This window comes from Zea mays, chromosome 4 (assembly GCF_902167145.1).
Source record: "Zea mays cultivar B73 chromosome 4, Zm-B73-REFERENCE-NAM-5.0, whole genome shotgun sequence".
Classification (NCBI taxonomy): Eukaryota; Viridiplantae; Streptophyta; class Magnoliopsida; order Poales; family Poaceae; genus Zea; species Zea mays.
Window position 1 is genome coordinate 151,063,465 of NC_050099.1, and position 24,779 is coordinate 151,088,243.

A 24,779-nucleotide genomic window follows, 5' to 3' on the forward strand; every position below is an offset into this window, starting at 1 on the left:
TAACAAATAACTACCTTACTATTAACTAATTTACCAAAAATAGCTAATAGCTGAACTATTAGCTAGGATGTTTCAACTAATTTTAGTCATTAACTATTAGCTCTAGTGCATTCAAACACCACCTAAAAATAGCTAATAGTTGAACTATTAGCTAGACTGTTTGAATGTCTTCTCAACTAATTTTAGCAGCTAATTATTATCTCTAGTACATTCAAACACCCCTTAGTCCTTCTGTTCTTCAGCATATGCCCCCGTCTATCATCAGAACTGGCACCGGCTGGAAGAACAATATTTGCTTGATGGTTTGTACATGGAGCATTAAAATAACAGAACAGACATTAAAGATTCAATATAAGAAGACAATTCTAGAAGAAAAAGTATGAAGATACAAAAGCAAATCAGTGTAGTTCTCCTGATAATTCTTGATGGATAGCTGGATTTACAACAACTTTACCAGGGGACTAGAAAAGGACAAAAACTCAAGCTCCGGCGTGGTGATGACTGATGAGTACTTGAACGGTTGAGCCACAAAGATGATCAAGGTAGAAAGAGCAGATATGCAACATATGGTAGATATCATATTATTATGTGCAGCTGTTCGACCCTGTTACCGTGGCATGTGAATCACACATCTCAAGCACTTGTTTTCTAGCATCAACTCAAGCGCTTTGTTGATTTCATTGAATGGTATATCATGCGTGACTAGGCCATCAACTTGGATTTCCTGATAAATGACAAGAATACAAGATACATTAGTCAATGCGAGTTTATGCTTTCTAAATCCTTTTTAAGCTTAAAAGCATTCAACCAATACGTCAAATAAGTGTCATAGTAATCAGTAGTTTTCTGCCATCAATTTTACTACACAATCACCATCCAATATGTCAACATGTATATTTAGATCATCCCACCTCACATAACACAAAAGGGGGGGAATATATTACTGTTAGTGTGGATGTATTAACCAGTTCAACCCAAAAGATTAAGCTGATGGGAGAAGATGGTTCATCCACTTATACACTTCAACACCCTCACTCATGTGTAGCCTCTGCCAGGATTCGAACTCGAGACCTCTGACTTTGATACCATGTTAAAGTGGACACACTAACTGGTTCAACCCAAAAACTTAAGCTGGTGGGAGAAGGCAATCAATCCATTTATACACTTCAACAATTAATAATGTTAATCTTATTTTGTTTTCAAACATTTGTTTCTGCAAAAGAATCATAAATACCTTTGCTGCATATTTATCCACCAATGAAGGTAGATCAGATTTAGGTTTCCATCCTCCAAACATAGATCCCTTCAGTGTTCTTCCGGATAGAAGAAATGCATAATGAGTAGACACTTCTAGTTTTCCTTTTGGTAAGCCAAGAGTTACAGTTACTCCCCAACCCTAGCAAGTTGGAAATGCAAATGAATAGAAGGGAATAGGATATGTGAAGTATGCATGTATGGAAACAAAAGGCATGACAAGAAATTACATCAGAACATGATTGAAGTGCAGTGGAGACTACTCCAGAATCACCCACACATTCAAATGAGTAATCCACCCCTCCATCAGTAATCCTTTTGATTACCTGCAAGCATGAAAAAATCTACTTACATGCACTTAGGGAACGATGATGCACTGTATTTTGTTTATTTCCCCAAATAGTCATCTCATACATAGTGTGATTATAAGTCAACAGTTTATTAGTGTAGCAGTCAAGCAGAATTGCATGATACCAAAAGAGAGCGATGAGCAGATGACCAATTGCATGGTGTAAATACCTGTTGAACAGGTTCACTCAATTCATCTGGGTTAATAAAGTCCGTGACACCAAATGATTTCCCTGTACCAGGAACAAAATAATTAACACAAAGAGGGTTCATAGCAGAATGTACAACTTGACAGCGTAGCAGGTAGCATACCCTTTTCTTGCTTCTCAGGATTAGTATCAACTCCTATAATCTTGGACGCCCCTCGAAGCTTAGCACCTTGAGCGACCTAACTCAGCAGACATAGGTCTCGTTACAACAGTTCTTGATATGTAAGAATTAACTTATAATGGACCCTTATGTAGATACTCACAGAAAGTCCTACGGTCCCAAGACCAAATATAGCTACACTTGAGCCCTTTGATACATTAGCTACATTCCAGACTGCACCGAGTCCTAACGATAGAACCATGAACAAAGAGGGATGATCAGATCCACAAAAATGTGCAACCATGCAAGGTAACTAAGGCACTGTTCCTACAAACAGACGAGCTAACACAGCTACTCTCAGATATCTGAAGCTCTGAACCTCAGGATTTACCTGAAGACACACCGCAGCTCAGCAGGCACACCCTGTCCATTGGCACGGTCAGGCCAACCTTCACCGCACATCCGGAATGGACAACCGTGTACTCGCTGAAGCTTGACACTGCACAGTAATGGTACACAGGTTTCCCCTTGACAGAGAAGCGTGTCTTCTGATCGCTGTGCATGACACCCTTCCTCTCCAGACCGAGCTTCTGGCACATGTTGCTCTTCCCTGAGACGCAGTGCTTGCAGCTCTTGCATTCCCCAATGAAGACAGTGAGAACGTGGTCACCGACTTGGAACTCGGTCACACCTTCACCGACACTCTCTACTACTCTATAGATCGAAGGCGTTCAGGTCAACAGATATCATTATTAGAAGCAATTTGCAAAGCTCAGCACTTAGCAGCATGAAGGGAGATAAGAGCGCACCCGGATGCCTCGTGGCCGAAGACTCTGGGGAACAGATCAAGTTGCGCCTGCATGTTGGAATTGGAAGAGAACACAGATGAGCAAATTCGATCAGAGAGATCGTTTGTCTCAGGCTCTCAGCTAAGGAAAAAAAATTATGATATGAAAATAATTCTCAAACAAGTAGGGAGAATATACATTACTACGCATAAGCAGGAGGCTACCATAGTAAACGCAGAGGCTGCAGCCCCGCCGCCGTAGTGCATACCTTGGATTGCCAGGCAGTGACGTCGCTGCGGCAGACGGAGGTGGAGACGACCTTGACACGGATCTCCATGGGCCCCGGCGGGGCGACCTCCACCTCCTCCATCACCAGTGGCTGGCCCGGTCCCCACGCCACCGCCGCTGCGCGCAGGCCATCCAATTTTACTCGCCACTAAACCCTACGCAAGAAGCAAGGCGGGGCGGGCTAATACCTCGGCAGGTGATGGCGGACGGAGGCAACGAAGATGCATCGGCGGCGGCCATTCTGGTTCTCGGAGCAGGGGCGGCAGTTGGTGTGAAGAGGTAGGTGCTGTAGACAGAAGAGTCAACCTACCCCGCTTGGCGTTGGCTGGCTGCCTGGCTCTAGCTCTAGTAGAAAAGAATTCAGGAGGTCAGTACTCTCCCCCACCAACCAATTTTCAAACACGTCAGTATGAAAAACTTTGAACTTCAAGGCAACGCCAACTCAGGGGTCAGGGTTATAAATGGCAATGGGTACCCGCTACCCGAAACTCGGTGGATTTTTGCTCTATTAGGGTATGAGTTTGAATCAATTTCTCTACCTATGGGTTTGTTAATGGGTTCAAATAGAAACCCAACGGGTACGTAGGCATGGGTTTTTTCTTCTACTACCCATACCCGCAAACCCATGGGTTTTTAAAACACGCCTTAAAATCAACATTCCTTATAAATATGTCTCATAATATTATTAATTGAATATGTTCTAATTGAAATAAACTTCATGTAACAAATTTTAGGCTAAAATTAGTTATCACTTGTTCCTTTTATGCTAGCTTATTAATGTATTGATTGTTATATACATGATGAATTATTTTTATGTTGATGTTTGTGGGTATGGGAAACCCGTTGGGTACTCGAAACCCGCATGGGTATGGGTTTGGGCAAAATTTTATACCCGTTATGGGTATGGATTTTTTAGCGGGTGTATTTTTTCTTCACGGGTATAGGTTTGGGCAAGTAATACCCAGCGGGTTTTTACCTATTGCCATCTCTAGTCAGGGCGCAATGCAGACTAGAGATGTCCAAAAAAGGGTTGGACTGTCGGTAAGCATGTAACCTGGTACTACGATTTTATCATGGCATGAGCGTGATTTAGGTCATGTTTGTTTCAAATTATAATCTCTCTAGATTATATAATTCAACGCAAATAATCCAGCAGATAAATAAACATCTAGATTATAGATTCAGATTATATAATCTAAAGCCCAGATTATGATAATCTAATAATCTCCTTAAGAGTAGCATATTTGAGATCATTTTTGGTAAAAGACCCACTACCCATGATTATGCAAATAGAAATTATAATATATGTCATTATTCTTTCTTCACCTCAAATAAACAAACAAGAGTAATGTTGTCTTTGTGAATAATCTACATTTGTATAATCTAGACTACCAAACAAGTACATGTAAATTATAAACTATCTAGATTATAATCTGGATTGTATAATTTAGATTATAATTCAGATTATATAATCTATAAGCTGAAACAAACAGGCCCTTAGCCTGTTGGTTAGCGACCCGTGTCTAAGTCTAAGACGCGGCGAGACGGGTTAAACCCGGCACGATCTGATTTTATTTTTTACTATTTTTTCATAAAAATATCCATATTATATTTCTACTACTTTAACTAGTATATAACCTGTGCTAATGCTACAATCTTGAGAAGGGGAGGGGTCAACAATAGCAGTGGCGGCGCAAGGAGATGGGTTGACAGCGGCAACAACGACAACGCCAGAGACGTAGCCATAATTTTTCTTTAGGGGGCAATACATATACAATATTAATAATTACTAGTCATAACAATTAATAAATAAAATATATGTACATATACAATATACAATAATTACTAGTCATAACAATTAACACACATATACGCTAAATGCATACTATATTTTAACTTAGTATAAATTAACTTTTTATTTTAGCCATAAAAAAGCAACTAGAAAACAAATTTTCTTTTTGTTAGGGGGCCATGGCCCCTACTAGCTCCCCTTGTCTACTCCATTGGACGATGCGAGTGATAGGGAGGGGGCGACGAGGTCGCGAGGAGGGAGAGGATGAGAGATAATGGATGATTCCAATAATATTGTCCATTTGATTTGAGTAAGGGAGAGAAGGTTATCCTTGATCTAAACAATTGGTTTTGATGGGGTGTTAAGTCTGGATGTAATTTGTTTGGTAGAGGTTATAGGTGTGGAGTTGATTTGATTGAATGGGTTTTACAAAGTTTAAAAGGATGGATTATACAGTGACATAGATATCCCCCAACACTAGCAACTCCTCGCTCCCTCTCTACCTAGGCTAGCAACTACTCCCTCCTCCCGCCGATCTTGCACCTCTCCCTCGACCAAGGTTTACAAAACCGGTGTAAACCGGCGGTAAACTGCCCAGTTTACCGAAATCGTCGGTGGGGCGGTACCGGTTTACCACCATTATATTTTTTAAATTCGTTAAGAATTTAAAATTTTGAAAAAATATTAAAATAGTGAAAAATATGGGGAAAAAACTACATGTTCTCTTGAGCAAACGAATATATGACAAATTTAAATTTAATAGCTTTCACCCTGTTTAATAAACACAAAACGTTTAGACCCATTTGTAGACAGTCAACTCGTTAGACTAATTCTAATAAAACTGAATACCCTCCCCCTAACGGGCCTCACTTCATTTTCCTATACGCTCGCCTCCCGCATCCCCCATCTCTAAACCGTCACTGCCACAGTGAAGCATGTTGTCAGTGTTTTGACCGAGGGTCCTAATGAACAAGTGAATTTGTGTTGTGTGCCCCTGTCCAGATGGGTGATGCAAGAAGACACAAGATTTATCCTGGTTCGGACAAGAGAAAGTCATACTTCTAGCGAGTGGGGATGATATTTATATTATCTTGCACCTAGGTGCTCATAGTAGGGGATACAAACTAATCGACAGAGGGAACAGGTCCTAAGTCTCTAAGTGTGATTGAAGTCGGTGCCAATATCAGGAGTGGAGTGAACGGTCAAGTGTTGTGTTCCTCTCCCTCCTTAGAGACCCTGGACTCCTCCATTTATAGTCGTAAGGGGGAAGCCCAGGAGTACAAGGGTTGTCGCGCTGTTGTTGTGGTCAGAGGAGATGTGTCCGAGGCCCCGTAGTAGTATGGTCGACGGGATGGCCCCTGTCCTTGGCATCGTCTTTGGTCAGGAGAAGGATGTCTGATCCCTGTTTGACCAGGTAGAGAGCCGAGGCCAGGTTTGGGGGCTCGAACGCGTGCCCGAGCCCGTCCTGTGCAGGGGTGCGGATGAGACGTTTATAAGTATATCGAGTCGTAGTGGTTGAAATAGTGCTCGACATGGTGAAAAGTATGTGGTAATCTGGTCGTGCGTCATCCGGGATGGTGGAAACCAGATTGGACACCGTCCTTCTGGTTCCTGTTGCCATCCTGTCTTTAGTGGGGTTCGCGGGAGAGCCTGTGGCATCATGTGTTTCCCTGTTGGAGTAGTTGGCTGAGGCCGGGCTTGGGCTAAGCGAAGATCTCTCCCAAGGCCGAGGCTAGGTCTTAGCATCACATGTAGCCACACTCTGGGCAGTTGAAACAATGGTCGGAGTGGGGGACTGAAAGGGAATTAGGCTTTCACCTAGTTCCTAAATAATTTTGGTGGTTGAATTGCCCAACACAAATCTTTGGACTAACTAGTTTGCCCAAGTGTATAGATTATACAGGTGAAAAAGGTTCACACTCAGCCAATAAAAAGACCAAGTTTTGGATTCAATAAAGGAGCAAAGGGGCAACCGAGGGCACCCCTGGTCTGGCGCACCGGACTGTCCGGTGCGCCACCGGACAGTGAACAGTACCTGTCCGGTGCACCAGGGGACTCAGACTCAAACTCTTCACCTTCGGGATTTCTCGGAAGCCGGCGCGCTATAATTCACCGGACTGTCCGGTGTGCACCGGACATGTCCGGTGCTCCAAGGAAGCGCGGCCTCCAGAACTCGCCAGCCTCGGGTTCGCGTGGCAGCCGCTCCGCTATAATTCACCGGACTGTCCGGTGTGCACCGGACTGTCCGGTGTGCCAGCGGAGCAACGGCTCCCTGCGGCGCCAACGGCTCCCTGCGGAGCATTTAATGCGCGCACAGCGCGCGCAGAAGTCAGAATCGCCCATGCCGGTGCACCGGACATCAAACAGTGCATGTCCGGTGTGCACCGGACACCCAGGCGGACCCACAAGTCAGAAGCTCCAACGGTCAGAATCCAACGGCAGTGATGACGTGGCAGGGGCACCGGACTGTCCGGTGTGCACCGGACTGTCCGGTGCGCCATCGCGCAGAAGCCTCTAGCCAACGGTCAAGTTTGGTGGTTGAGGCTATAAATACCCCAACCACCCCACCATTCATTGCATCCAAGTTTTCCACTTCTCAACTACTACAAGAGCTCTAGCATTCAATTCTAGACACACTAAAGAGATCAAATCCTCTCCAATTCCACACAAAGCCCTAGTGACTAGTGAGAGTGATTTGCCGTGTTCATTTGAGCTCTTGCGCTTGGATTGCTTCTTTTCTTTCTCACTTGTTCTTGTGATCAAAACTCCATTGTAATCAAGGCAAGAGGCACCAATTGTGTGGTGGCCCTTGCGGGGAAGTTTTGTTCCCCGTTTTGATTTGGGAAGAGAAGCTCACTCGGTCCGAGGGACCGTTTGAGAGAGGGAAGGGTTGAAAGAGACCCGGCCTTTGTGGCCTCCTCAACGGGGAGTAGGTTTGAGAGAACCGAACCTCGGTAAAACAAATCCGTGTGTCACACTTTATTATTTGCTTGCGATTTGTTTTGCGCCCTCTCTCGCGGACTCGTTTATACTTCTAACGCTAACCCGGCTTGTAGTTGTGTTTAATTTGTAAATTTCAGTTTCGCCCTATTCACCCCCCCTCTAGGCGACTATCAATTGGTATCAGAGCCCGGTTCTTCATTAGAGCCTAACCGCTCGAAGTGATGTCGGGAGATCACGCCAAGAAGGAGATGGAGACCGGCGAAAAGCCCACTACAAGCCAAGGGAGCACTTCATCGGAAGAGTCCCGCACCAAAAGGAGGGAGAAGAAGAAGAGCTCCTCCAACAAAGGGAAGGAGAAGAAATCTTCTTCTCATCACAAAGAGAAGAAGGAAAAATCTTCTTCCCACAAGCCGCATCGGAAAGGCGACAAGCACAAGAGGATGAGGAAGGTGGTCTACTACGAGACCGACACTTCATCAACATCGACCTCCGACTCCGATGCGCCCTCCGTCACTTCTAAGCGCCAAGAGCGCAAGAAGTATAGTAAGATTCCCCTACGCTACCCTCGCATTTCCAAACATACACCTTTACTTTCCGTCCCACTAGGCAAACCACCAACTTTTGATGGTGAAGATTACGCTAGGTGGAGCGATTTAATGCGATTTCATCTAATCTCGCTCCACAAAAGCATATGGGATGTTGTTGAGTTTGGTGCGCAGGTACCATCCGTAGGGGATGAAAACTATGATGAGGATGAGGTGGCCCAAATCGAGCACTTCAACTCTCAAGCAACGACGATACTCCTCGCCTATTTAAGCAAAGAAGAGTATAACAAAGTGCAAGGATTGAAGAGCGCCAAGGAGGTTTGGGATGTGCTCAAAACTGCGCACGAGGGAGATGAGCTCACCAAGATCACCAAGCGGGAAACGATCGAGGGGGAGCTCGGTCGGTTCCGGCTTCAAAAAGGGGAGGAGCCACAACACATGTACAACCGGCTCAAGACTTTGGTGAACCAAGTACGCAACCTCGGGAGCAAGAAGTGGGACGACCACGAAGTGGTAAATGTTATTTTAAGATCTCTCATTTTTCTTAATCCCACTCAAGTTCAATTGATTCGTGGTAATCCTAGATATACTAAAATGACCCCCGAGGAAGTTATCGGGCATTTTGTAAGTTTTGAGTGCATGATAGAAGGCTCGAGGAAAATCAACGAGCTTGGCGACCCATCCGAAGCCCAACCCGTTGCATTCAAGGCAACAGAGGAGAAGAAGGAGGAGTCTACACCAAGTAGACAACCAATAGATGCCTCCAAGCTCGACAATGAGGAAATGGCGCTCGTCATCAAGAGCTTCCGCCAAATCCTAAAGCAAAGGAGGGGGAAGGACTACAAGTCCCGCTCCAAGAAGGTTTGCTACAAGTGTGGTAAGCCCGGTCATTTTATTGCTAAATGTCCTATATCTAGTGACAGTGACCGAGGCGACGACAAGAAGGGGAGAAGAAAGGAGAAGAAAAGGTACTACAAGAAGAAGGGCGGCGATGCCCATGTTTGTCGGGAATGGGATTCCGACGAAAGCTCAAGCGACTCCTCCGACGACGAGGACGCCGCCAACATCGCCGTCACCAAGGGACTTCTCTTCCCCAACGTCGGCCACAAGTGCCTCATGGCAAAGGACGGCAAAAAGAAGAAGGTTAAAACCAACTCCTCCACTAAATATGAATCTTCTAGTGATGATAATGCTAGTGATGAGGAGGATAATTTGCGTTCCCTTTTTGCCAACCTTAACATAGCTCAAAAAGAAAAATTAAATGAATTAGTTAGTGCTATTCATGAAAAGGATGACCTTTTGGACTCCCAAGAGGATTGTCTAATTAAAGAAAACAAGAAACATGTTAAGGTTAAAAAGGCTTATGCTCTAGAAGTAGAAAAATGTGAAAAATTGTCTAGTGAGCTAAGCACTTGCCGTGAGATGATTGACAACCTTAGACATGAAAATGCTAGTTTAAATGCTAAGGTTGATTCACATGTTTGTAATGTTTCAATTCCCAATTCTAGAGATAGTAATGATGATTTGCTTGCTAGGATTGAAGAATTAAACATTTCTCTTGCTAGCCTTAGATTAGAGAATGAAAATTTGATTGCTAAGGCTAAAAATTTTGATGTTTGCAAAATTACAATTGCCGATCTTAGAGATAAGAATGATATACTTCGTGCTAAGATTGTTGAACTTAATTCTTGCAAACCATCTACATCTACCATTGAGCATGTCACTATTTGTACTAGATGTAGAAATGTTGATATTGATGCTATTCATGATCATATGGCTTTAATTAAACAACAAAATGATCATATAGCAAAATTAGATGCTAAAATTGCCGAGCATAACTTAGAAAATGAAAAATTTAAATTTGCTAGAAGTATGCTCTATAATGGGAGACGCCCTGGCATCAAGGATGGCATTGGCTTCCAAAGGGGAGACAATGTCAAACTTAATGCCCCTCCTAAAAATTTGTCTAACTTTGTTAAGGGCAAGGCTCCCATGCCTCAGGATAACGAGGGTTACATTTTGTACCCTGCCGGCTATCCTGAGAGCAAAATTAGAAAGATTCATTCTAGGAAGTCTCACTCTGGCCCTAATCATGCTTATATGTATAAGGGTGAGACATCTAGTTCTAGGCAACCAACCCATGCTAAATTGCCTAGAAAGAAAATTCCTACTGCATCAAATGATCATGCTATTTCATTTAAAACTTTTGATGCTTCTTATGTGCTTACTAGCAAATCCGGCAAGGTAGTTGCCAAGTTTGTTGGGGGCAAACACAAGGGCTCCAAGACTTGTGTTTGGGTACCCAAAGTTCTTGTTTCTAATGCCAAAGGACCCAAAACCGTTTGGGTACCTAAAGTCAAGAACTAAAATTGTTTTGTAGGTTTATGCATCCGGGGGCTCAAGTTGGATACTCGACAGCGGGTGCACAAACCACATGACCGGGGAGAAAAGGATGTTCTCCTCATATGAGAAAAACCAAGATCCCCAACGAGCTATCACATTCGGGGATGGAAATCAAGGTTTGGTCAAAGGACTTGGTAAAATTGCAATATCTCCTGACCATTCTATTTCCAATGTTTTTCTTGTTGATTCTTTAGATTACAACTTGCTTTCTGTTTCCCAATTATGTCAAATGGGCTACAACTGTCTTTTTACTGATGTAGGTGTAACTGTCTTTAGAAGAAGTGATGATTCAATAGCATTTAAGGGTGTGTTAGAGGGTCAGCTATACTTAGTAGATTTTAATAGAGCTGAGCTCGACACATGCTTAATTGCTAAGACTAACATGGGTTGGCTCTGGCACCGCCGACTAGCCCATGTTGGGATGAAGAATCTTCATAAGCTTCTAAAGGGAGAACACATTTTAGGATTAACAAATGTTCATTTTGAGAAAGACAGGATTTGTAGCGCATGTCAAGCAGGGAAGCAAGTTGGAGTCCATCATCCACACAAGAACATCATGACGACCGACAGGCCGCTTGAGCTACTCCACATGGATCTATTCGGCCCGATTGCTTACATAAGCATCGGCGGGAGTAAGTATTGTCTTGTAATAGTGGATGATTATTCTCGCTTCACTTGGGTATTCTTTTTACAGGAAAAATCTCAAACCCAAGAGACTTTAAAGGGATTCTTGAGACGGGCTCAAAATGAGTTCAGCTTAAGGATCAAGAAAATAAGAAGCGACAATGGGACGGAGTTCAAGAACTCACAAATCGAAGGCTTCCTTGAGGAAGAGGGCATCAAGCATGAGTTCTCTTCTCCCTACACTCCACAACAAAATGGTGTAGTGGAGAGGAAGAATCGAACTCTATTGGACATGGCACGAACCATGCTTGATGAGTACAAGACACCGGACCGGTTTTGGGCCGAAGCGGTCAACACCGCCTGCTACGCCATCAACCGGTTATATCTTCACCGAATCCTCAGGAAGACATCATATGAACTCCTAACCGGTAAAAAGCCCAACATTTCATATTTTAGAGTTTTTGGTAGCAAATGCTTTATTCTTATTAAAAGAGGTAGAAAATCTAAATTTGCTCCTAAAACTGTAGAAGGCTTTTTACTTGGTTATGACTCAAACACAAGGGCATATAGGGTCTTTAACAAGTCCACTGGACTTGTTGAAGTCTCATGTGACGTTGTGTTTGATGAAACTAACGGCTCTCAAGTAGAGCAAGTTGATCTTGATGAGATAGGTGAAGAACAGGCTCCATGCATAGCGCTAAGGAACATGTCCATTGGGGATGTGTGTCCTAAGGAATCCGAAGAGCCTCCACATGCACAAGATCAACCATCCTCCTCCACGCAAGCATCTCCACCGACTCAAAATGAGGTTGAAGCTCAAGTTGATGAAGTAGAAGATCAAGAAGATGAGCCACCTCAAGATAATGGCAATAATCAAGGGGGAGATGAAAATAATCAAGAAAAGGAGGATGAGGAAGAACCAAGGCTGCCACACCCAAGAGTCCACCAAGCAATCCAACGAGATCACCCCGTCGACACTATCCTCGGAGACATTCATAAGGGGGTAACTACTCGATCTCGGGTTGCTCATTTTTGTGAACATTACTCTTTTGTTTCCTCTATTGAGCCACACAGGGTAGAGGAAGTACTTCAAGACTCGGATTGGGTGGTGGCGATGCAAGAGGAGCTCAACAACTTCACCAGAAATGAGGTATGGCATTTAGTTCCACGTCCTAACCAAAATGTTGTAGGAACCAAATGGGTCTTCCGCAACAAGCAAGATGAGCATGGTGTGGTGACAAGGAACAAAGCTCGACTCGTGGCCAAAGGGTATTCACAAGTCGAAGGTTTGGATTTCGGTGAAACCTATGCACCCGTAGCTAGGCTTGAGTCAATTCGCATATTATTGGCCTATGCTACTTACCATGGCTTTAAGCTCTATCAAATGGACGTGAAAAGTGCCTTCCTCAATGGACCGATCAAGGAAGAGGTCTATGTTGAGCAACCTCCCGGCTTTGAAGACAGTGAGTATCCTAACCATGTTTATAGGCTCTCTAAGGCGCTTTATGGGCTCAAGCAAGCCCCAAGAGCATGGTATGAATGCCTTAGAGATTTCCTTATTGCTAATGGCTTCAAAGTCGGAAAAGCCGATCCTACACTCTTTACTAAAATTCTTAAAAATGACTTGTTTGTATGCCAAATTTATGTTGATGATATTATATTTGGGTCTACTAACGAGTCTACATGTGAAGAGTTTAGTAGGATCATGACACAGAAATTCGAGATGTCAATGATGGGGGAGTTGAAGTATTTTCTGGGATTCCAAGTCAAGCAACTCCAAGAGGGCACCTTCATTAGCCAAACGAAGTACACTCAAGACATTCTAACCAAGTTTGGGATGAAGGATGCCAAACCCATCAAGACACCCATGGGAACTAATGGGCATCTCGACCTCGACACGGGAGGTAAGTCCGTGGATCAAAAGGTATACCGGTCGATGATTGGTTCATTGCTTTATTTATGTGCATCTCGACCGGACATTATGCTTTCCGTTTGCATGTGTGCAAGATTTCAATCCGACCCTAAGGAATCACACCTTACGGCCGTAAAACGAATCTTGAGATATTTGGCTTACACACCTAAGTTTGGACTTTGGTACCCTCGGGGATCCACATTTGATTTGATTGGTTATTCGGATGCCGATTGGGCGGGGTGCAAAATTAATAGGAAGAGCACATCAGGGACTTGCCAGTTCTTGGGAAGATCCTTGGTGTCTTGGGCTTCAAAGAAGCAAAATTCGGTCGCTCTTTCCACCGCCGAAGCCGAGTACATTGCCGCAAGACATTGTTGCGCGCAATTGCTTTGGATGAGGCAAACCCTGCGGGACTACGGTTACAAATTAACCAAAGTCCCTTTGCTATGTGATAATGAGAGTGCAATTAAAATGGCCGACAATCCCGTCGAGCATAGCCGCACTAAGCACATAGCCATTCGGTATCATTTTCTTAGGGATCACCAACAAAAGGGGGATATCAAGATTTCTTACATTAACACTAAAGATCAATTAGCCGATATCTTTACCAAGCCACTTGATGAACAATCTTTTACCAGACTTAGGCATGAGCTCAATATTCTTGATTCTAGAAATTTCTTTTGCTAGCTTGCACACATAGCTCATTTGAATACCTTTGATCATATCTCTTTTATATGCTATGACTAATGTGTTCTCAAGTCTATTTCAAACCAAGTCATAGGTATATTGAAAGGGAATTGGAGTCTTCGGCGAAGAAAAAGGCTTCCACTTCGTAACTCATACTTCGCCATCACTCCGAGCAACTCTCTCTTCTTTGGGGGAGAAATGAGCATCAAGGAAAAGGACTTCATCCTTGGGGGAGAGAGTAAAAGCTCAAAAGCAAAAGGACCGGATTTCGTCTTTGGTATAATCTTAACTCATTTACTTATGACCAAAGGGGGAAAAAATTACTCCGAGGGCTCTAATGATTCCGTTTTTGGCGATTCATGCCAAAAAGGGGGAGAAATGAGCCCAAAGCAAAAGGACCGCACCACCACCACCAAATTCAAAAACTTAGTGCTTTCCAAAAGTATTTATCATTTCGTATCCTATTGTGTTCAAAAGGGGGAGAAAATAGTATTTCAAAAATGATATATCAAAACCCTCTTGAACACTAAGAGGTGGATCTCTTTTAGGGGGAGTTTTGTTTAGTCAAAGGAAAAGCATTTGAAACAGGGGGAGACAATTTCAAATCTTGAAAATGCTTTGCAAACTCTTATTCATTTACCTTTGACTATTTGCAAAAGATCTTTGAAATAGATTTACAAAAAGAATTTGCAAAAACAAAACATGTGGTGCAAACGTGGTCCAAAATGTTATATAAGAAAGAAACATTCCTTGCATATCTTGTAAGTAGTTATATTGGCTTAATTCCAAGTAACCTTTTTACTTACATTATGCAAACTAGTTCAATTATGCACTTCTCTATTTGCTTTGGTTTGTGTTGGCATCAATCACCAAAAAGGGGGAGATTGAAAGGGAATTAGGCTTTCACCTAGTTCCTAAATAATTTTGGTGGTTGAATTGCCCAACACAAATCTTTGGACTAACTAGTTTGCCCAAGTGTATAGATTATACAGGTGAAAAAGGTTCACACTCAGCCAATAAAAAGACCAAGTTTTGGATTCAATAAAGGAGCAAAGGGGCAACCGAGGGCACCCCTGGTCTGGCGCACCGGACTGTCCGGTGCGCCACCGGACAGTGAACAGTACCTGTCCGGTGCACCAGGGGACTCAGACTCAAACTCTTCACCTTCGGGATTTCTCGGAAGCCGGCGCGCTATAATTCACCGGACTGTCCGGTGTGCACCGGACATGTCCGGTGCTCCAAGGAAGCGCGGCCTCCAGAACTCGCCAGCCTCGGGTTCGCGTGGCAGCCGCTCCGCTATAATTCACCGGACTGTCCGGTGTGCACCGGACTGTCCGGTGTGCCAGCGGAGCAACGGCTCCCTGCGGCGCCAACGGCTCCCTGTGGAGCATTTAATGCGCGCACAGCGCGCGCAGAAGTCAGAATCGCCCATGCCGGTGCACCGGACATCAAACAGTGCATGTCCGGTGTGCACCGGACACCCAGGCGGACCCACAAGTCAGAAGCTCCAACGGTCAGAATCCAACGGCAGTGATGACGTGGCAGGGGCACCGGACTGTCCGGTGTGCACCGGACTGTCCGGTGCGCCATCGCGCAGAAGCCTCCAGCCAACGGTCAAGTTTGGTGGTTGAGGCTATAAATACCCCAACCACCCCACCATTCATTGCATCCAAGTTTTCCACTTCTCAACTACTACAAGAGCTCTAGCATTCAATTCTAGACACACTAAAGAGATCAAATCCTCTCCAATTCCACACAAAGCCCTAGTGACTAGTGAGAGTGATTTGCCGTGTTCATTTGAGCTCTTGCGCTTGGATTGCTTCTTTTCTTTCTCACTTGTTCTTGTGATCAAAACTCCATTGTAATCAAGGCAAGAGGCACCAATTGTGTGGTGGCCCTTGCGGGGAAGTTTTGTTCCCCGTTTTGATTTGGGAAGAGAAGCTCACTCGGTCCGAGGGACCGTTTGAGAGAGGGAAGGGTTGAAAGAGACCCGGCCTTTGTGGCCTCCTCAACGGGGAGTAGGTTTGAGAGAACCGAACCTCGGTAAAACAAATCCGTGTGTCACACTTCATTATTTGCTTGCGATTTGTTTTGCGCCCTCTCTCGCGGACTCGTTTATACTTCTAACGCTAACCCGGCTTGTAGTTGTGTTTAATTTGTAAATTTCAGTTTCGCCCTATTCACCCCCCCTCTAGGCGACTATCAGGGACAACGCCCCGTATTCGTGCCCTGACCACCGTCGTTGTGGGTAGTAAAAAGTAGATTTAGATTGGGGTCGTGTCACCCTTTGTTGACTTTGGTGCCCATGGTGGGGCAGGTGTTCGTATAGACTGCATTAAATGCACATGTCCTGGGATTTGAGAAGTCGATCGAGGTCAGGCTCGTACCAAGGCCTCGTCCGAGATGCCCTCGGGCGAGGCAGACATGCGTTTCTTGCCCAAGTGTCCCCTCGGGTGAGTTGTGAACCCACATAGGAATACTGTTTGCCCAAGGTTGGGCTCGGGTGAAGCGTAGTTGCGCGGCCGACGTGCGGAGCCTCGGGCGAATCGTAATTCAGGTCCCGCGTGGCTTGGAAGGCTGGGAGTGCGTTTGTCTTGTGATCCCTTGTTACTCAGGTGTCTAGGTATGTTTAGGGATGTAATCTGGGTATCCCTAATTATGGTACCCGACACCCATCGCTGGAGAGCAGGTAACCGGATGGTTAACAATGGATCTTGCCACCGTCAGGCGGTTTACCGCATCCTCGCGCCCTGCGCCCTGGCTGACGCTGCAGCTACGCAAACTGCCGATAAACCGCGCCAGCACCTCGGTAAGTCGCTTCCTCCCACTAGTAAACCAGATTTTTTAATGATTAATCGTAGATTAACCTTAGATTGAGTTCCACTTTAGCTATTTAGTACCATTTGTGGTTATATTATGTTTAGGGTTTCAAATTTTTTGCTATACATTAGAAATATGTGTAGCTACTTAGTGCCAAGATTTAGTCTCAATAATATGTTTTAGATTTAGTGTTTTAGATTTGTGTATGTTAGATGCTATATGTGAAAATGATTTACAGTTAGATGCTAGTTATATATTAGTATTGCATGTTAGTATTGTTAATATTTAGATATATATGTTAGTATTGTTAATATTTAGTTATATATGATAGTATTATTTGCTACTAATGTGTTGTATACTTCCATTATTTTTGCCACGTCTATAGGTGACATGTCGGATGAAGATAGAGATAGAGAAAGAGAAAAAGGTAGAGTCTGGTTACCTGGAGAGAAGGTTGGCGTAGGTTTTAAGTGCAAGTATTGTACAGAAACAAAGAGCGGAGGGATGGTACCCGATTGAAGGAGCATCTCGCACATAGAGGGAAGAATGTCAAGAAATGTCTCCCTATTTCTCTAGACATAAAGGCATACTTCCAACATGACATAGATAAGTCAAAGGAAAAAACATGTCTAGGTTCAGGCAACAACTGAGGGTAGATGAGGCAGCACAAACCCATTTTGGTTAATCAAATGACGATGAGTATGAGGATGAACTTTAGGTGGTTTTGCATCAGTCACGTATGGAGCACAGATTTAGTCAGAGGGCTGGTGCAAGGTATGACAGGGGTGGTGGATCTGGATCCTCCAGCCAAAGGGTATATCGAGGGCCACTTGATAGGATGATGGGAAGGAGTAGGGAACAAGTACCTGAGCGTGTTAAAGACTACAATCTTGCTCAATCCTCTGGACCAAAGCAACAGAGGATAGATACTGGTCCCTAAACAAGTAAGGGAAGGAGCTCGAAAGAGATTCTTGGTAGGGCTTGGGCAAAGGCTTGTCATGCCATTGGCATCCCGGGTCAAAAGGTCGATAACCCATATTTTAGGGCCGCAATTATGGAGTCCCAAAAACAAGGTATATTTTCACCCATGCCACACAAGATTCTTACCTTGATGCACCTCATTCACAGTGAGAGACAATAAGCGGTCAACATCGTTCGGTTTCATTTCTCGTCTAAGATGGAATCTGTAGCTCAAGTAGCTCCAGTTCTTCTAACTGTCCACCTGGACAAGACCCAATCTATAACCCTTATGCATGGCAATGGAACCTGGACAAGGGACCACCAGGCGAAGTACCACCATCGATCATGAATGGATATGGACCCCCTCCACTGCCATATTTAAATTTGTCACATATATATATCCACCAGGACCACAATATGGGTATGGACATGTTCCCCCTACACCAGTATGTTATTTTTACTTCATCGATAAGTATGTATTTGTCGTTCTTGATTGCTCGCTAATGTATCTCATGTCTTTTGTATAGAACTATCACTATCAATATGACGGATTGGAACCATATCACGATCCTTCCAACATGTCTAGGTACTATCACTATGACTCGAGCTGAACATGTGACTATTGTGAAACAAGTCAACCTATGTGTCGTTAGAGAACTATAAAAGAACTTGTATTTGAGTATTGCAAAGTTCGCTAGTTGTTTGTTGCATGAGAACTGGAGTTTGTGGTTGCATATGTATGTTGTATGTTATTTTGGTGAACATATGTAGTGTGGATCAATTTACTTTGCGATGTGAATTCAGTAAATTACAAATAAATCTTGCCAAAAGCCTCCTTTTTCTATAAAACAGTGAAAACTGATTCATTTTCTTGCATAACCAACGGTTTAGGGTGGTTTACCGCCGGTTTTACTTCGGTAAACCGACACGAAACCAAGTTTGATTTGGTTTGGGCAAATCGATCGGTTTTACCAGTTTTTTACCTATAAACCGTCGGTTTATCGAAACCGGAGGGTGATTTTTTAGGCTCCAACGGTTTGGTTAACCTTGCCCTCCACTCTCGTAATAGTCTCTACTACTTTGCGTGAGTTTCGTCGTGTGTTCTCCTTCTTCCCCCAACGCTAGCAACTCATCTTTCCCTCCCCAGATAGGCTAGCAACTACACCCTCCTCCCCCCAAGCCCACTCCCATAATAGATAAGTTTCTCTCCCTCCGTTTTCTCCACTCCTGTAATGGAGAAGTTGCTCCCTTGTTGGGCTCACGGGCTTTTGCTGTCATTGCAGTTGCCGGGAGGTCTTCTACCTTCCTCATTTTCTCTACCCCCATCTTCTTCTTCCTCGTCATGTCCTCCACTTGTCACGCTAAACTCCCATTGTTGTCTCTGCAACAACTGTTCATCTTCTTCCATCATGTCGCAAAGCCCACTTGCTTCACCGTTGTACGCTGCGCCTCTCCTGGTGCCCTCTTTCGGTACCCTTGGCTATGATGTACTGCCTTGAACCCTCAATCTTTGACCCCCCTCCATGTGCTGCCCCCATCCAGGACAAGGAAGCCGACGGCAACCAAGCCGATACCCCTTTGTGTGTCGTGTGCCTAGGAGAAGCAGAGCCGTTGAAGTGGCACCGCAACACATGGCACCGATGTTGCCATGCATGCGGTCTCGTATCTAGTTCAAGATCGTGTCACCAGTCGCTATTGATCGGCCATTCATGTCCACCAACCACGCCCCCCAAAAAAACCTCAACGATGTGAGCTTACTTTCCAAGATGGAGGTCTATGTCGTGGTGTCACTCTCCGAGTCCACCTCGAGGATGAGGATCTGAGGATGTCTCGTGGCCTTAGCTCCCTCCTCCAGGTCTCCCTTCCCTCGATATAAATTTGCACAACCTTTTTGAAAGGGAATTAGGCTTACACCTATTTCCTAATTGATTTTGGTGGTTGAATTGTCCAACACAAATAATTGGACTAACTAGTTTGCTCTAGTCTATAAGTTCTACAGGTGCCAAAGGTTCACAATAAGCCAATAAAAAGACCAAGAAAGGGTTCAAACAAAGAGAGCTAAAGACATCCCAAAAGGCACCCTGGTCTGGCGCACCGGATTGTCCGGTGTGCCACCGGACAGTGTCCGGTGCACTAGGGCACTCGAAGCTGAACTTGCCACCTTCGGGAAAATCAGAGGGCGCTCCGTTATAATTCACCGGACTGTCCGGTGAAGCACCGGACAGTGTCCGGTATGCCAGCGGAGCAACGGCTACTTCGTGCGCAACGGTCGACTGCAACGCATTAAATGCGCGCCTGCGCGCGCAGAGGACAGAGGACGCGCAGTTGGCGCACCGGACAGTCTACAGGACCTGTCCAGTGCACCACCGGACAGCCCAGAGGCCCCACAAGTCAGAGCTCCAACGGTCGAACTCCAACGGCTCGTTGACGTGGCTGGCGCACCGGACAGTGTCCGGTGGCGCACCGGACTGTCCGGTGCGCCATGCGATAGCAGCCTTCCAACGGCCATATTTTGGTGGTTGGGGCTATAAATACCCCAACCACCCCACATTCAATGGCATCCAAGTTTTCCACCTTCAACACATTACAAGAGCTATAGCATTCAATTCTAGACCCAACCAAAGAGATCAAATCCTCTCCCAAGTCCGGAATCACTCCAAATCAAATAGTGACTAGAGAGAGCGACATTTGTGTTCATTTGAGCTCTTGCGCTTGGATTGCTTCTTTTCTTTCTCATTATTCTTGTGATCAAACTCAATTGTAACCAAGGCAAGAGACACCAATTGTGTGGTGGTCCTTGCGGGAACTTTGTGTTCCGTTTGATTGAGAAGAGAAGCTCACTCGGTCTAAGTGACTGTTTGAGAGAGGGAAAGGGTTGAAAGAGACCCTGTCTTCGTGACCACCTCAACGGGGAGTAGGTTTGCAAGAACCGAACCTCGGTAAAACAAATCATCGTGTCTCGCTCTTTATTTGCTCACGATTTGTTTTGCGCCCTCTCTCTCGGACTCGTTTATATTTCTAACGCTAACCCGGCTTGTAGTTGTGCTTAAGTTTATAAATTTCAGATTCGCCCTATTCACCCCCCTCTAGGCGACTTTCAATTGGTATCGGAGCCCGATGCTTCATTAGAGCCTAACCGCTCGAAGTGATGTCGGGAGCATCCGCCAAGAGGGAGTTCGGGACCGGCGAGAAGCCCGCCACAAGCCATGGGAAGGCTCCATCTGGGGAGTCCGCCAACAAGGTGAAGGGATCTCCTTCACACAACAAGTCGCGTTGGAGCGGTGACAAGAAGAAGAAGATGAGGAAGGTGGTCTACTACGAGACCGACTCTTTGTCGCCATCCACCTCCGGCTCCGACACGCCGTCCGTAACTTCTAAGCGCCATGAGCGCAAGAAGTTTAGTAAGATTCCCCTACGTTACCCTCGCATTTCCAAACGTACTCCTTTACTTTCCATCCCATTAGGCAAACCACCTTTGTTTGATGGTGAAGATTATAATATGTGGAGTGATAAAATGAGGCATCATCTAACCTCACTCCACACTAGCATTTGGGATGTTGTTGAGATTGGAGTACACGTACCATCACCGGGGGATGAAGACTATGATTCGGACGAGGTCGCCCAAATCCGACACTTCAACTCCCAAGCCACCACTATACTCCTCGCATCTCTAAATTGAGAGGAGTATAACAAGGTGCAAGGGTTAAAGAGCGCCAAGGAGATTTGGGACGTACTCAAGACGGTGCACGAAGGAGACGAGGTGACCAAGATCACCAAGCGGGAGACGATCGAGGGGGAGCTCGGTCGCTTCCAGCTTCGCCAAGAGGAGGAGCCACAAGACATGTACAACCGCTTAAAGACCTTGGTGAACCAAGTGCGCAACCTCGGGAGCACAAAATGGGATGACCATGAAATGGTCAAGGTTATTCTTAGATCACTTGTTTTTCTTAACCCTACGCAAGTGCAATTAATTCGTGGTAATCCTAGATATACACTAATGTCTCCCGAGGAAGTAATAGGAAACTTTGTGAGCTTTGAGTTGATGATCAAAGGCTCAAATAAAATCAACGAGCTAGATGGTCCCTCCATGCCCGAAGCACAACCGGTCGCATTCAAGGCGACGGAGGAGAAGAAGGAGGAGTCTAGATCAAGTAGACAACTCATCGACGCCTCTAAGCTCGACAATGAGGAGATGGCACTCATCATCAAGAGCTTCCGCCAAATCCTCAAGCAAAGGAGGGGGAAAGATTACAAGCCCCGCTCCAAGAAAGTTTGCTACAAATGTGGTAAGCCCGGTCATTTTATTGCAAAATGTCCACTATCTAGTGACAGTGACAGGGGCGACGACAAGAAGGGCAAGAGGAGAGAAAAGAAGAGGTACCACAAGAAGAAGGGCGGCGATGCTCATGTGTGTCGCGAGTGGGACTCCGGTGAGAGCTCCTCCGACTCATCCTCCGACGAGGACGCCGCCAACATCGCCATCACCAAGGGACTCCTCTTCCCCAATGTCGGCCACAAGTGCCTCATGGCAAAGGACGACAAAAAGAAGAAGGTGAAATCAAAATCCTCCACTAAATATGCATCCTCTAGTGATGAAGATAATGTTAGTGATGAGGCGGATAATTTGCGCATCCTTTTTGCCAACCTAAACATGCAACAAAAAGAAAAACTAAATGAATTAATTAGTGCTATTCATGAGAAGGATGAACTCTTGGACACCCAAGAAGACTTCCTAATTAAGGAAAATAAGAAGCATGTCAAGGTTAAAAATGCTTACGCTCTAGAAGTAGAAAAATGTGAAAAATTATCTAGTGAGCTAAGCACTTGCCATGATACTATTGTCAACCTTAGAAATGAGAATGCTAAATTAATTGCTAAGGTTGATTCAAATGTTTGTAATGACTCCATTCCCAATCTTAGTGATGATAATGTTAACTTGCTTGCTAAGATTTAAAAGTTGAATGGTTCTCTTGCTAGCCTTAAGATTGAAAATGAAAAATTAATGGCTAAGGCTAAAGAATTAGATGTTTGCAATGCTTCCATTTCCGATCTTAGAGATAATAATGATATTTTGCGTGCTAAGATTGTTGAACTTAATTCTTGCAAACCCTCTACATCTACCATTGACCATGTTACTATTTGCATTAGATGTAGAGATATTAACATTGATGCTATTCATGACCACTTAGCTTTAATTAAGAAACAAAATGATCACATAGCTCAACTTAATGCTAAGATTAATGAGCATGACTTAGAAAATGAAAAATTTAAATTTGCTAGAAGCATGCTCTATAGTGGGAGACGCCCTAGCATCAAGGATGGCATTGGCTTCCAAAAGAGGGACAATGTCAAACTTAATGCCCCTCCTAAAAGATTGTCCAACTTTGTTAAGGGTAAGGCTCCCATGCCTCAGGATAACGAGGGTTACATTTTGTACCCTGCCGGTTACCCCGAGAGCAAAATTAGGAGAATTCATTCTAGGAAGTCTCACTCTGGCCCTAATCATGCTTTTATGTATAAGGGTGAGACATCTAGCTCTAGGCAATCAACCCGTGCTAAATTGCCTAAAAAGAAAACTCATATTGCATCAAATAATTCTAAAATTTCATTTAAAACTTTTGATGCATCTTATGTTTTAACTAACAAATCCGGCAAGGTAGTTGCCAAGTATGTTGGGGGCAAGCACAAAGGGTCAAAGACTTGTGTTTGGGTACCCAAAGTTCTTGTGTCTAATGTCAAAGGACCCAAAACCATTTGGGTACCTAAAATCAAGAACTAAATTTGTTTTGTAGGTTTATGCATCCGGGGGCTCAAGTTGGATCATCGACAGCGGATGCACAAACCACATGACAGGGGAGAAGAAAATGTTCTCCTCCTATGAGAAAAACCAAGATCCCCAACGAGCTATCACATTCGGGGATGGAAATCAAGGTTTGGTTAAAGGTTTGGGTAAAATTGCTATATCACCTCACCATTCCATTTCCAATGTTTTTCTTGTAGACTCTTTAGATTACAATTTGCTTTCCGTTTCTCAATTATGCAAAATGGGTTACAACTGTCTTTTTACAGATATAGGTGTTACTGTCTTTAGAAGACGTGATGATTCAATAGCATTTAAGGGAGTGTTAGAGGGTCAGCTATACTTAGTAGATTTTGATAGAGCTGAACTCGACACTTGCTTAATTGCTAAGACTAACATGGGCTGGCTCTGGCATCGCCGACTAGCACATGTTGGAATGAAGAATCTTCACAAGCTTCTAAAGGGAGAACACATTTTGGGACTAACAGATGTTCATTTTGAGAAAGACAGGATTTGTAGCGCATGTCAGGCAGGGAAGCAAGTTGGTGTTCATCATCCACACAAGAACATCATGACGACTGACAGGCCACTCGAGCTCCTACACATGGACCTATTCGGTCTGATAGCTTACATAAGCATCGGCGGGAGTAAGTACTATCTAGTTATTGTGGATGACTATTCTCGCTTCACTTGGGTGTTCTTTTTTCAGGAAAAATCTCATACCCAAGAGACCTTAAAGGGATTCTTGAGACGGGCTCAAAATGAGTTCGGATTGAGGATCAAAAAGATTAGAAGCGATAACGGGACGGAGTTCAAGAACTCTCAAATTGAAGGCTTCCTTGAGGAGGAGGGCATCAAGCATGAGTTCTCTTCTCCCTACACCCCACAACAAAATGGTGTAGTGGAGAGGAAGAATCAAACTCTATTGGACATGGCAAGAACCATGCTTGATGAGTACAAGACTTCGGATGAGTATTGGGCTGAGGCGGTCAACACCGCCTGCTATGCCATCAACCGGTTGTATCTACACCGAATCCTCAAGAAGACATCTTACGAACTCCTCACCGGTAAAAAGCCAAATGTTTCATATTTTAGAGTCTTTGGTAGCAAATGCTTTATTCTTATTAAAAGAGGTAGAAAATCCAAATTTGCTCCTAAGGCTGTAGAAGGCTTTTTACTAGGTTATGATTCAAACACAAGGGCATATAGAGTTTTTAACAAGTCCTCTAGATTAGTTGAAGTCTCTTGTGACATTGTGTTTGATGAGACTAACGGCTCTCAAGTAGAGCAAGTTGATCTTGATGAG

The 24,779-nt window shown here is 44.4% G+C and overlaps 1 protein-coding gene across 3 annotated transcripts; it reads right to left on the bottom strand.

Annotated features, from left to right (window-relative positions):
* Nucleotides 1–278: 278 nt before the first annotated feature.
* LOC100272578 (uncharacterized) lies at nucleotides 279–3,392 on the bottom strand. 3 transcript variants are annotated; one of them, XM_008678522.2, is made up of 10 exons: nucleotides 3,176–3,392; nucleotides 2,968–3,104; nucleotides 2,721–2,767; nucleotides 2,303–2,625; nucleotides 2,075–2,157; nucleotides 1,915–1,990; nucleotides 1,774–1,835; nucleotides 1,485–1,598; nucleotides 1,235–1,396; nucleotides 279–724 (listed from the first exon to the last, which is right to left on the bottom strand). In XM_008678522.2, the coding sequence occupies exons 1-10, from the start codon at nucleotides 3,225–3,227 to the stop codon at nucleotides 608–610; spliced, it is 1,173 nt and encodes a 390-aa protein (XP_008676744.1). In that variant the 5' UTR covers nucleotides 3,228–3,392; the 3' UTR covers nucleotides 279–607. The 3 variants fall into 3 exon arrangements, with proteins under 3 accessions (XP_008676744.1, XP_035822629.1, NP_001140515.1); XM_035966736.1 differs by having other exon boundaries at nucleotides 1,485–1,580; nucleotides 2,075–2,145; nucleotides 3,176–3,391; NM_001147043.1 differs by having other exon boundaries at nucleotides 299–724; nucleotides 1,485–1,580; nucleotides 3,176–3,293.
* Nucleotides 3,393–24,779: the final 21,387 nt, after the last annotated feature.

What these genes read in the sequence shown, in the direction of transcription:
- LOC100272578 (XM_008678522.2), bottom strand. Translation starts at nt 3,227, where the DNA reads ATGGCCGCCGCCGATGCATCTTCGTTGCCTCCGTCCGCCATCACCTGC. An exon ending in TCACTGCCTGGCAATCCAAG is followed by an intron (nt 2,768 to 2,967) that starts GTATGCACTACG and finishes TCCAACATGCAG; the next exon opens with GCGCAACTTGATCTGTTCCC. An exon ending in GAGCTGCGGTGTGTCTTCAG is followed by an intron (nt 2,158 to 2,302) that starts GTAAATCCTGAG and finishes TTCTATCGTTAG; the next exon opens with GACTCGGTGCAGTCTGGAAT.